This window comes from Balearica regulorum, chromosome 24, assembly GCF_011004875.1.
Source record: "Balearica regulorum gibbericeps isolate bBalReg1 chromosome 24, bBalReg1.pri, whole genome shotgun sequence".
NCBI classification, from domain to species: Eukaryota; Metazoa; Chordata; class Aves; order Gruiformes; family Gruidae; genus Balearica; species Balearica regulorum.
In genome coordinates this window covers 7,144,551-7,156,704 of record NC_046207.1, presented here as the reverse complement: position 1 = coordinate 7,156,704, position 12,154 = coordinate 7,144,551, and the positions used below count along the sequence as shown (strand labels likewise).

Genomic DNA, 12,154 nt, shown 5'->3' with positions numbered 1-12,154 from the left:
AGAAAGCGGCCGAGGCTTCGCCCCCGCGGCCGCTGCTCGGGCCCGGCGGAACGCGCCCTGCCGGCCGTCGGTGCTGCTGCTGCAGTGCCCGCGGGGCCCCCGTCCTTCAGCGCAGGGGCGGGCAAATCCTCCATCTCCACCCGCCCCAGAGAGCCGCCTTCCCCCGGCTGCGGGCCCTCTTCCCCCGGCAACCACCCCCTCACGGGGAGCGGCAGCTCCCGGGTGGAAAGAACCACTTCCACAACGTCGCAGCAGAGACGTAACGCCTGCTACTGCGTGTTTAAAACCTATGCTGAAACCTACCCAGGTCAAAGGAGGCTTCGAGATTCTGCTAGATGAAAGGAACGCGGAGCCCAGCCAAGTAAAGTAGGCAGGTGGAGTGTTTCATTTATATTTTACTCTTCATTAGATAGTTCATTTGAATGTTCATATTACAAAATTAGCTGCCATGGCCCACAAATGTATGGGACTTCAGGAAAGCTGTCCACTTAAAAGAGCACAAACTAGTATTTCCTTTCAAAGAACTTTGTGAAACAATACCATATTAATCTTTAAAGCTAAATAGTGCTAAAATTTCACATAATCTACATTAGTTTGGTTTCAATAATTTAACCAACCATTATAAAATTAATGTATTTGCATGTACCAGGTTACAGACATTTGCATTTAAATCAGTGTGAAGTATCCCACGCTGGAACAACAAGTTTAAGCAAGTGCTGTTTCAACAGCAGCTCATTCTTATTGCCTCAAAACCAAGTTTGCACAAAGTATCAAACAAGAAAATGCAAGACATTGTTTCCCCACAAAACCCTTAAAAGTCTGTTACAAGCAACAATAAAATGCCTTCTAGACAGGAAGCATTTATAAAATGCAGAGCTCTCTCAGTTAGCCAAGTGCTTGCACTGTGGCATTCACTTCATTCTCCCCATTTATATGCAAAAACCTGACGTGATCATTTACCGGGCGAAGAGGATCCGAGTCCTCTGAAACATTTTTACTTGCTTGGGGAAACTGGGAATTGCAGATACTTCACTGAATCTAGCTTCTGGCTGAAGTGAACTAGGCAGCAGCTGCTGAGATCGAGAAAAGGTTTTTGAGGCAAACTTGTACAGTTAAAAACATTCAAGGAAAGCTAGTTGAAGCTGCTAACTCACCATGCGCTCACTCCTGAAGACACACCACGCTGACATTACAGACTTCACATTGTATTAAGCTTGCAGCATTCAAAACCACAAGTAGGAAACCATTCATGTATTCCATTCCCTCGTATCTAACCCATCTATATGTTTTACACATATGGCAATCACGCCCACAGGTGACATAATACTGTTTCAGTCCCTTGTTTGTACAAAAAAGAAAATAAAAATCACTTCTATTCTACTGGACTTTAATCCCTGAAGAACCCATACTGTGTATGGAAGGCTCTAAGTTTTGTGCCTTTACAAGCTTGATGCAAATAAACGCACAGTAAATGTTTATTGTGCAGTTTTCCTCCCCTTAAGTTTTTCCCCCTTCCCTCCCAATAACTAAAACCAAAGTTTAAAACCAAAGCATTAATGTTACCAGCACACATGGACAGATTTACAATCTTCTGTTTTTAAAGAACAAATGACAAAGAGCATTCAAGAATATTGCTTTTTTTTTTTAAACAGACAAGTAGCAAAAATTTATACCACCTGGAATAAAACTGCTGAGACAAAGCTCTCTACGTACACCTGCATGTTGCTGTAATACTTAAATAAGTAACACCAATGCAAGGAGCATTTCTCTTAATGGCTACTAGTGTTCAAAGAAGTGTAAGATTATGGAGTTAAGTAGGTCTTTGTACCCTGTGAATTAAAATTCTGCAGGTGGCACTGAGACGCTTCTCACAATGGAGTCACATCGCTTTCACTTTGATTTGCTTCATCTTCATCTGCTTCTTCTCAAGTTTTTTCTGCTCACGCCGCAAAGCAGCTTCCTGTAGGCAAGGACACAGAGATCTGGATGAACATCTGTGATCTCTTCAGAGAGCAAGCTGATCATTTCAGAAGAGCCAAACATAAAAAGACCTCCAATAACTCGGATTCATCTCTCTAACCACCTGAGCTGGGAGCCTTCGCATGTTTCAGAAAGCAACAGCATATACCCTGAAAGTTGTCTGCCTTCCAGTAAATAAATCAAAGTTGGCCATTGCTGGTATACATACAGGCAGACCTGGAGATACCATAGAAGTTTGCCAGCAGCTTGTCACAATCTGAAAATCCATCTCACCTCCAGCCGACGCTGCTTTTCAGGATCCTCTTCATTCATGATTCGCTCCTTCTCTGCCCGTTTTTTCTCTTCTCGACGGGACTGGGCAGCCTCCTGTCTTTGCACGTGAGTCAGTTTAAGGAAGTTCTCTTCCACACGAGCCCTGTTTTTATCAGCTTTTTGTTTACCCTTTTCACAGAGAAAAGCAAATGCAGTTAATACGGATTGCCCACGAGCAGAATGCAGTATCTCTGGTAGTCATATTAGAAATGTAAGGCTCCCAGTCTTAAGCTTAAGGATCCAATGGTAATAGCTGCAATTTCATACAACATTCAGAAGACAGAAAAATATACACTACTTACTTCTCTGTTCAGACGGAACTTCTTTGCTTTGTCAATGGAGTAGATAACCATGCTCATCAGAGGCAGCAAAGACTCCATGTCCTTTGGGGAAGTGTTGCCTGAACCAGGCACTGAAATAAAAGTTTCCTGTTAATTCAGAGAGGTTGGCAGGATTTTTCTACTTGCTATAATGTTCTTCCCTTATCACTCACACCATTCATGAAAGAAAGATGTTCTCATGCTCCTCTTTAGGAAGGACATAACTAAAAGTGGCATTTAGCTTTGGAGACAGCATTTAAATTCCTCACAGTGACAGGCACGTTTCCCCCTGCCCAGTCCTTAGTTTTATTAATATGGAATACAAACGTAAGGGTTCAATTCAGGCTCTGACATTAGCTTCGCTTGGAGCTATGGCCTTGAATTTCAAAAAGGGTCTTTTCTAGAATAGACTCCAACGGGCTGTTGTTTTTTTTTTTTCAAGCCAGGGTTAACGAAGTAATTCTGTGCAATCTCAAACTGCAAGGCGTGTGGCTTAAAAACAAGCCATCTTCCAATGGTGACCTAATACAACTACCCAAAGAGGTATGAGTATGAACTAAGATCAATAATAGCAAAACTGAGTATCCTGTTATCATGACGATACACCGCTCAGTCCCCAGCATTATTACTGCTTTTTGTTTACTGGTTAATCCATCAATGATCCTGTTACATGCACTGAAGTCATTTGTCATATATTGTCTTCCATAGATGACAGAACTTGAGCATGTGACTTGCACAAATAAAGCACAACACCCCCCCAGATACACATGTCTACCAGTTCTCTTACCATTAAATGTAAACAGAAGTGTCTTTTTAGTTTCGGGCAGTTTTGTAAGCTGGCCCTCCCTGGTAGGAAAGAAAAAAAGTGGCTGGAATGAGTAAAGAAAAACATGGGCATACAAAATACCTAACATTGTTAAGGAAAATCTCATCAAGAACTGACACTTACAAACTACTCGAATAAAATAAACAAGATTAAATGCCTGTCTGGAACCCAGATTTAAGTTTCAAACCATTCAGATTCCTGAAGCGTTTTACTCAAAAGCATGCAGTGAAAAGCCATTAATGTAAAAGCACACTAACAGCGCCATCCAATCTGTCAGAGGTCATCTGACATCTGAGCCCTAAGAAGGCCTGTACATTTGTAGTGACATTCAATTTTTCATATGCCCTGTTTATACTACTACAGGTCTTATATAAATATCAATTAGGGAAAAAAAAACCAAACCATTTTCTAAAGAATTCAAGTCTTCACTGCCCAAAGCCCCACAGTATTCTAATGTAAGAAAGTCAGACCTACATTTCACAGATCCTCCAAAGCCTAGCAATTTCAGTACAAGGTACACATACTGCTATCTCGTAATTAAATCAAAGTATGTTCCTTTTTTTGGAGGGCAGGTTCAGGTTTTGATAGGGATCATTTATTTATATGCCTGTGAGCATAATACACCCCTGCAAAAGCCTACATGGTAATTCAGATAAGATAAATCACCCACCACTTGGCAATTCTGAAGCAGCAGCTAGAAGTACCTCAAGACTAGGAGTCTTAGAGAAACAGAAGAGATACTGCATCTGTGTATTTCTGAAGCACAGCTGAGAATCAACCTGAACAAAAGTACTCAAGCGATGGATTCAACAGCAGAATGTTTAGCCCTATCAGCCAGGGAAGGGCAAGCAGCAATGATTCTTGGTTTTTTGTTTTTACACTGCAGACTTTTCTTAAACCTAGCTCTCAATGCATTCAAATAGCATCCAAGTTAACGTGTTGGTGTTCTCCTGCAGTGTTATTTCTCAGCCCTTAGACTCTAAGGTGTCATATACCTTTAGTGGGATTACTCAGTTGTTTTCCATGCAGCTGTGTACACCATAGCTGCCAGTGGTTATCTGAAGTTTGTAGCTGCTCAAACAACAGCATAACCAGCATGCAAATACTAAGGCAATACAGCACCTTGACTCTAAATTAAAGCAGCATTTGCAAGCATTGGGAGTGTGTGTATTCACCTGTTTCACCTTTGCTCCCAATTTCTCTTTGTGTGCATTCCAGCAGGCTTCACACTGCAAACAAGTTTGTCAGCCTCTATTTTGCTTAGTGTTACAATAGCTACTGCGAGGAGAGATCTAGCTTTATACGTACTCTTGCATAAGTTTTGGACCGGAGAACTGGTCCGAGAATTGGACGGACTCAATCTTGTCAGCATAGTGCGTGAGGAAATGTATCATCTAAAAGAGAAACCAGGGTTAGTTTTTCCCAAAACCAATCCATCTGCAGCCTACCCACTCCATATGAGTTTGCCAAAGTGTCCCATATATCACTCAAAATTGCTGTGCTCAGCTTGCCACAATGACACTAAAATTTAAACCGTCAATTATTTTAAGCTTTTGCTAGAATGAGCCTCAATGCATGGAATTAGCGTGAGCAACTCAGGTATTAGATATGTAACTCTCATTTGGGATTTTCCAATTCATTTGATAACACATCAACTTTGAGGACCTGAGATACCATCAATACCCTCCTTTGAACTAGCTGCTGAAGCTAACTTCTAGGCTTTGAAAGGCAGTTTTAAGTCTGCAGTTCATGTTAGACTAACAATTGCTATGTAAAAGGAATAAAGACATGAGAATTACATCCTTCTTCCAGCCCTTAAGCTTCCTTACGGTCTTGATTTCTCTAGATCTCAGTAGGGCCATTTAGCTCTCCTCTTGTGATGTTTACAGGAGATAGATTTAGAACTTTTTTGCATAGGCTGTAAGTGCCAGGTTACTAAGAAAGATTTGTATTAATTCATTCGAGATTACCTTAGCGTCCATCATTCCCTCTGTGACCTCCCCCATCTCCGACAAGATAGCCAGCGAATCTGGAAGCCCATATTTTGCACCAGACTTAGGTTTATCACTGCAGAACTCACTCTGTTTCAAAGAGAACAAGGGGACAGAAATAAAAATAAACACAAGCTTATAAGTATCTTATCAGACTGAACTGTTCCAACAGTGGGACCCCAGAAGTACCTGAAAAGAAATAATTAAAAAAAAAACACTCAGTCACTCAGTCTGGCTGGCGACATTTCAAGCATAAAGCAAAGCATGCAGTATCAATAGTCTTATTAGTTAGTTAGTACTTCCCTTCAATAGTCAATACTTTAAGGAAAAAGATAAAACAGTTGTGAGCATTCCAACATGGACGTATTGAAGTGGATTAAGGCATTTTGCTGACGTTGTCTGACAACAGAACAACTGCCATTCTACCAGCCACACTTCAGTGCTGTTACTTGAGACAAATTATGAGAGAAAAGATCTGCAAACCACTGCTTGTTATCACTGGATTCTTTGCAAGCTTCAGGGCTTGAACGTTTGCAAAGTTTTAATTTCAGATCACATAAAAGCAGATGACAGACACAAACTTCCCACATCAGATATCCCTAATTAAGTTTACTTTTCAATCCTTGAAAAAGTCATTTGTGCCAATTAAATGAGGTGAGTGACACTCGTGTATCCTGACAATATACTTCAGCCTCCTCCTAAATAAACTATACACCAAAAGGAAGATGTAAGCTGCTTTTGATTGCCTCTTCCTGCAGTTCTGACAGCAGCTGGCTAGCACTTCAGATGTTTGATGGGATTAAACTTTCATCCATTAGATGAAAATGTCTTTTCCCCACAAACTCCAACAGGTCAGTTACAAGTTTTCAGCTGTTCCCAAGAAAATAAACAATCTAGAGATTAGAGGTTCTTATATCCTATGCTTTATCATGTTAAGTATGCCCAACGTGAACGTACATACCAGGTCCTGCATTTCTTTCTGAAGTCGCACCAGTGCTTTTCTCGTTCCAACAGCAAACACATAGGTGTCCATATCTTCATCATTCATTGTTACTTTTATTTGCTGTAGGACAGAATGTTATTAGCCCTGATCAGATTTATACAATGTACTCTGCCTTCAGACTACTGGCCAAATGGAGACCTATGTCTTCCACGAACCAACATTGGTCTGACACTTTGATTCATAAGAACAAAGACTAAGCAAGGCCATACACAGCTAAGATAAAGGTTGTTGATGTAAAGCTGCTCAGTTTGAGCTAAGGTAAGGTAGCTTTTTAATTTTATTGAGTACTCAATTTGGTATTCTGGTATAACGCTGCAGTGTAACGACAGTGACTAGAACAGCAGAGTTGTAAGATTCATTTGCAGTGCAGATATCCATTGCTTATAAGCAACCGCCCACATCTAAATTAAGTATCTTAATAGATATAAGTAAGCACAATTATAGATACATGGAAGGAGTTATTCACGGTGCACACAGCCACTATTCTTCCAAGTGTAACCTCTCTTGGCATTTATGCAGTTAGAGATTATCCTCATCTCCAAGAGCAAGGGGCAAGTCAAAAAGTAACGTTACAGAATGTAATATCCAGGCCAGCATACGCATTAAGCAGCTGACCGAACGGACAGAAGAACAATCATTAAGTATTTCAGATCATAAAACCACTTTTTATCAAGATGAGGTCATGAAGCCTGATGGACTGTTCACGAAATCACTCAAACAATAAAACCCTTATAAAACAATCTCCAGTTATCATCAGTTTGCATTTCACAGGCAGAAAAGAAATATGGATGATTCTTTCAGATTGTTTTGACAGTTACTGAACTGGAAGATATAGAATACTGTAGAAAGGCACCTAGCAGTTCACTTGTGTATCATAAGAACAATCAAAAGCAGCAGAGCAGAACCAAAAGAATGCAACAATTTATCATAGCTAATCTGAAGGGCTGAGTACATACCACTTGGTCAGAAGCCGGCCTCATCATGCGCGCAAGAACATTCAGTAGGTCTTGTCTCTTGAGAAACTAAAAACACAAGTTTGTAAACACAGAAGATAGCTGAACATACCTAGAGTGCAGCACTTCATTGGCAGATAGCAGTGGGGCTTAAGGAAAAATAGGACAGTTATATGTAGATGTTTTTCATAGAATAATTTAGGTGTACTTTCTGCATTAGATGAGTTTCTCAGGGCCTTCTACCCTCAAGTTAGGAGCTGGGCCAACAGATCTTTAGTCTGACCAGTCTTCCCTTCATGTGTGTATATTCAGAACCCTGTCTCTGAATGTGAGCGAAAGAGTCAAGCTGGGACTTGTTGCTCACACTGGAATGGAAAAGCCTCTAGAACCTGAAGACTAGTACACAGTGCTACAAACTCATCCTTACCTTTAGCTGGATGAGCATTCCTTCACAGCACACCCTTCCAGAACACCACAAGTTATAGATGTGTTCATTTTCTTGATTTAGTTTCCCAGTGCTTGTAGCTTCTTTATTAGTGCCATCATCCCCTGAAGAAAACAACAGTGAAAGAGAACTGCAGTCTAAAAATCACAAATTTAAACACTGAAGTTCATCAGTAGGCTTAGAGCTCAGTTGTTCCTGGATTACTTCAGTTATCACTGTGATGTTTCTGAATAATTTATACTACACTACCATAATCTAATTTCAGCACTGGCAGACTGGCACGCTATTTATCTACACACAGAGCTGTCAACAGTACTATCTTGCATCTGCACAGAAAAGGTTACTCTTCTCTAGAGCCCACATGCAGGTCTAAACCCAGTTTTATTCAAATAAACTAGAAGTGAATCCTAGTCAGCATGGAACTCACCAACAAGAGCAAAGTTACTTTCTAGCAGCTCCCTGTGAGTATTGAACCACGCATGAGCCAGACGGTTGTTTTTGTTCTTCCCAATGATATAATTCATTATGTAAGCAAGAAGACCTGTTACCATCAGGATCTCCATGTAGTAACTCTCCCAGCTGTTTTGAAGGTGAGCAGGGACCTGTGGTGAGTGAACGGAGACTGTCTTTTACATATCAAATGAGTGGATTCCGTATACACAAACAATGTGGAAGACGCACAGTACTGAAGAAGCTTCATCCCAAACACGGCAATAAGCTTCACAAAGGTGACAGGACAGAGCTAAGCCTACGTACTGCATCTGGCTCTACTGGGACACAGTACTCATACAGGAAACAACTGATACTAGCATTCCCAAAATACCTGGCTGATACAAAATACTTCTCTCTTCCAAGTCAGCCTGTGCTAGCATGTGTCCCTCAGAGTACTCAACAGCCCAGCACTTCAATCCACTGATTATTTGGGCTTGGTACCCTGCCCATCACAACATTATTTGATCATCATGTAACTTCTGTTGAAATCTAAAGTAATACCCAACGTCCAGCAGCACTTTCAGGATGCTGCTAAGAGCCACAGACTGCGTGGGGGGGCAGGAAAGCTGGCCTGACCTTGCCATCTTCAGAGATTAATTAGCCATTCTGCTATCACTGTATTACCCTTCAGTCACACCAATACCCAAACCTTGATTTTCACTACCAAGGTCAGCCATAGTTCTTAAAAAGAGATCTTAGGGATAATAAAAATGCAAGTCTCAAGCACCTGATCATTCTGAAAAAGACTGTCTTGTAAGGCAACAACAAGGTGATGCAGGGTTGACAGCGAGACTGGCTTCAAAAACCATTAGAGAAGTCAATTTCTAATCTGAAACTTTAACCACAGACAAGCTAAAAATACACTATGTTTATAGTAAGCATGTCATCACTGCAACCTCTTCTTTACATACTGAAAAAGCACCCAGACATTCTGGGATGTGTGGTGTTTTTCTCTCAATTAAGTGAAGGTCATCACTATAGCCTATGGTCATATGGGCAAAAGAAGGTAAGGCATAAAATGCTTTGGTCAAAACTATGTTTCAAAAGGTTTGTTTTAATGAAGAATTTCCTGATCTACATTCCAATTACAATTCTTAGTTTGAGTACAGAATAGACCATTGATCCAAGGATGGCAATTCTAGCAGCTTAAAATAGAGACCAACAGACCAAAAGCACCTGCCCTGGAAGTTTTACTTCAAGAGTTGCTATGTAAAGTAGCATAAACCAATGCAGAAGAGCATGGAATTGGAAGCTGGCACAGCTGGATCATATTCTGCTGCTATCCTGTTGCATTATTTCAGGTATTTGTCTCCACACTTCTTCCCATTTCTGCACTGCCTCTTGTTAATTCACATAGCAAATTCTTTAGGACAGATTCTCTCTTACTGTATGTTTGTACACCAATGACACTATTGGCATACCGCCTTAAAAAAAACAAGTGATGGAACACCAAATAGAAAGCAGATCAACATTTATACCTACATTAACTATTGTTATGGGGTCTTTATTTTTGCTAGGAGATGCCTCTGGTTTCTCTTCATAGCCTTCAAACTCCTCATCATCATACGGTTCACTCTCAGTATCACCTTCCTGACGGACCAAAAAGAAAAAAAAATAAATCACAAAATCCAAAGCTCCGTAGGCAAAATCCAAAAAGATGAGATGAGAAAGTAAGGTGTAGAGATACAATTAGGAAACACAGAGAAGAAAGAGATGAAGCATTACCTGTGCATCTGCATCATCAAAGTCTTCCTGATTCTCATCCTGACCTTCAAGCTCTACCGTGGCTTCTTCTTCATCATCTTCTGTAGTGATGATCCTCTGAGGAGACTCTGTGACTGCATCTTCATTAACATCTTCAAATTCAGCAAAGTCATTATCATCATATTCCATAATGTCATCTCCATCCTCAAATTCATCATACTTTGCCAAAGAAAAGCTCCATGGGATGAACAGGACAGCAATAAAAATATATAAATTCTTCATTTTCACTAAAAAAGTAAGAAAAATCAAACATTGCAAAGCATCCTTATCAATTCTGTTACATCACACCTCCAGTAATGCCCAACTTCCATGAACGTTATAAAAACACTGTCAGGGTTAGACTAGAGAGAGAAAAATAAACCCCTGCCTGATCTTGCCATCCTCTGTATAAAGAAAATGAATACTCTTACAAGAAAAACTAACTTAGAAGGGGAGACTTAGAAGAGAGGTTCTAGACTTGTGCCTGCAGCAGGAGCAGCTGAGGCAGCAGCAAGTTCACATCTGGCCAAGCTGTTCAGATGAGCAAGTTCTGGGAGCAGAGATGTTCTGCTGCAAAACTGACTCTCCAGCAGCATCTCTCAGTCAGTCAGCGTTGCCAGCTCATTTCAAAGACCACACACTGTGCCTACAGTTGTTATTAATTAGCAATTAGACACAGTCAGATCAATGAATGTGTAACAACAGCAGTAAATCTCAGAATATGCTTAATTAATTTACTTTAAACAGCAATGCTTCAATAGCCACTGCTAGTTTAAAAGTGCTCATCTTTGATTTTCTAGACTGCATGCTCAGAATTGGGCCCCACAGCATCTCAGCACTATTTCTGTTTAGAAATAGAGACTTTTTGTTGTAAGCTCTAAAAGAAGGGAAAAAAAAATGCAGGAAGAGGATGGATATTACACTGGTCCCCAAACCAATAAACTGGGGCTCAGGTGACCAAAGCACTCTCTGCTGATCTGCCAGAAACCTGCAGTTTGTCCGTTCACCCTTTTTTTGCCCTCAGCTTCCTATGACTTCTGCTTGATCTGAAAACAGTCCCAGTCTCCCTCTCACACTGTACACCACCAAGAGGTGTACGTTACCGATGTCCAAACGGAGAGCCTCAAAAGGTGGTAATAACGCTACTACTGTGTTTCACAAACACCTGCGGAGGATTGGCTGCGTCAGACTTGGCAGTAAGACTCATTTCACTCCCTCCCGCAACCAGATCCGAGTAGGAATTTGAATGTTAATGAGATTGTTCTCTTACAAAACTTGAAATAGAAGTTTTTTGTTTCTAAATTAGACCAGCACTCCTCCGAGTACCACATGCAAGGAACCCACTGCTACGAATGACAAGGACAGCTAAAATAAACGCCTTTGTCAAAGACTTCTCATTCTAGCAAAAACTTGAACAGAACACATTCACGAGAACGTTAATCAGGATGGAAAGGACAACAAGGCAGAGCCCAGGAATTTAGCACGTTGTTTGGGTATGTCACAATTTTACGCTAATTTAAACAGAAACACAAAATACTATTTACATGTGACAGAATTTGCATTCAGAGGTTAAAAACGTCAGGACAACAGAGCCACCTGCACAACCGAACCCCAACAGTTTCACAATAAGAATTTCGAGACTATTTGAGTATATCCACTTTGAAAAGACCCTACAACTCCGTAAAGCTTTATGCAAAATAAACTCCTGCAGCCGATTCCAAAGAGACAGCCGGACCAGAGAGGTGCGAACACCAGGACACGCTCCTAACACAGCCCTCTCTGTCACAGGGCAGAATGGGTTCTAAGTACAAACGACTCGCCAAGCAGAACGTGCTTTGGCAGGCCCTCCCCGATCCACATGCCACGGACCTTCCCTTGCGAGAGGAGCCGATTCATCGCCCCATCGCCACACGGGCGGGAGGGAAGGGCGAGGTGCGGGCCCCAGCGGGTCTGGCCCCTGCCGTGACCCACCGGCCTAAAGCTGGGACACCCACCGCAGGCGCTGCTCGCCGTCCCGCCGTGCCGTGGATCCCCTCGCTCCACGCACGCTGCTCCGCTCCCAGCTCCTTCCAGGGACACAAGTCAAGGT

The 12,154-nt window shown here is 41.5% G+C and overlaps 1 protein-coding gene across 1 annotated transcript; it reads right to left on the bottom strand.

The window, feature by feature from the left end:
- Positions 1 to 377: 377 nt before the first annotated feature.
- On the bottom strand, positions 378 to 10,308 carry CCDC47 (coiled-coil domain containing 47). The gene is made up of 12 exons (XM_010304811.2): positions 10,048 to 10,308; positions 9,805 to 9,912; positions 8,258 to 8,432; positions 7,813 to 7,934; positions 7,389 to 7,454; positions 6,391 to 6,492; positions 5,409 to 5,519; positions 4,747 to 4,832; positions 3,400 to 3,458; positions 2,595 to 2,704; positions 2,254 to 2,421; positions 378 to 1,960 (listed from the first exon to the last, which is right to left on the bottom strand). Exons 1-12 carry the CDS (start codon positions 10,306 to 10,308, stop codon positions 1,880 to 1,882), a joined length of 1,449 nt encoding a protein of 482 aa, XP_010303113.1. The 3' UTR covers positions 378 to 1,879.
- Positions 10,309 to 12,154: the final 1,846 nt, after the last annotated feature.

What these genes read in the sequence shown, in the direction of transcription:
- CCDC47 (XM_010304811.2), bottom strand. Translation starts at nt 10,308, where the DNA reads ATGAAGAATTTATATATTTTTATTGCTGTCCTGTTCATCCCATGGAGC. An exon ending in ACCCCATAACAATAGTTAAT is followed by an intron (nt 8,433 to 9,804) that starts GTAGGTATAAAT and finishes CACTCACCACAG; the next exon opens with GTCCCTGCTCACCTTCAAAA. An exon ending in AGGGAATGATGGACGCTAAG is followed by an intron (nt 4,833 to 5,408) that starts GTAATCTCGAAT and finishes TTTCTCTTTTAG; the next exon opens with ATGATACATTTCCTCACGCA.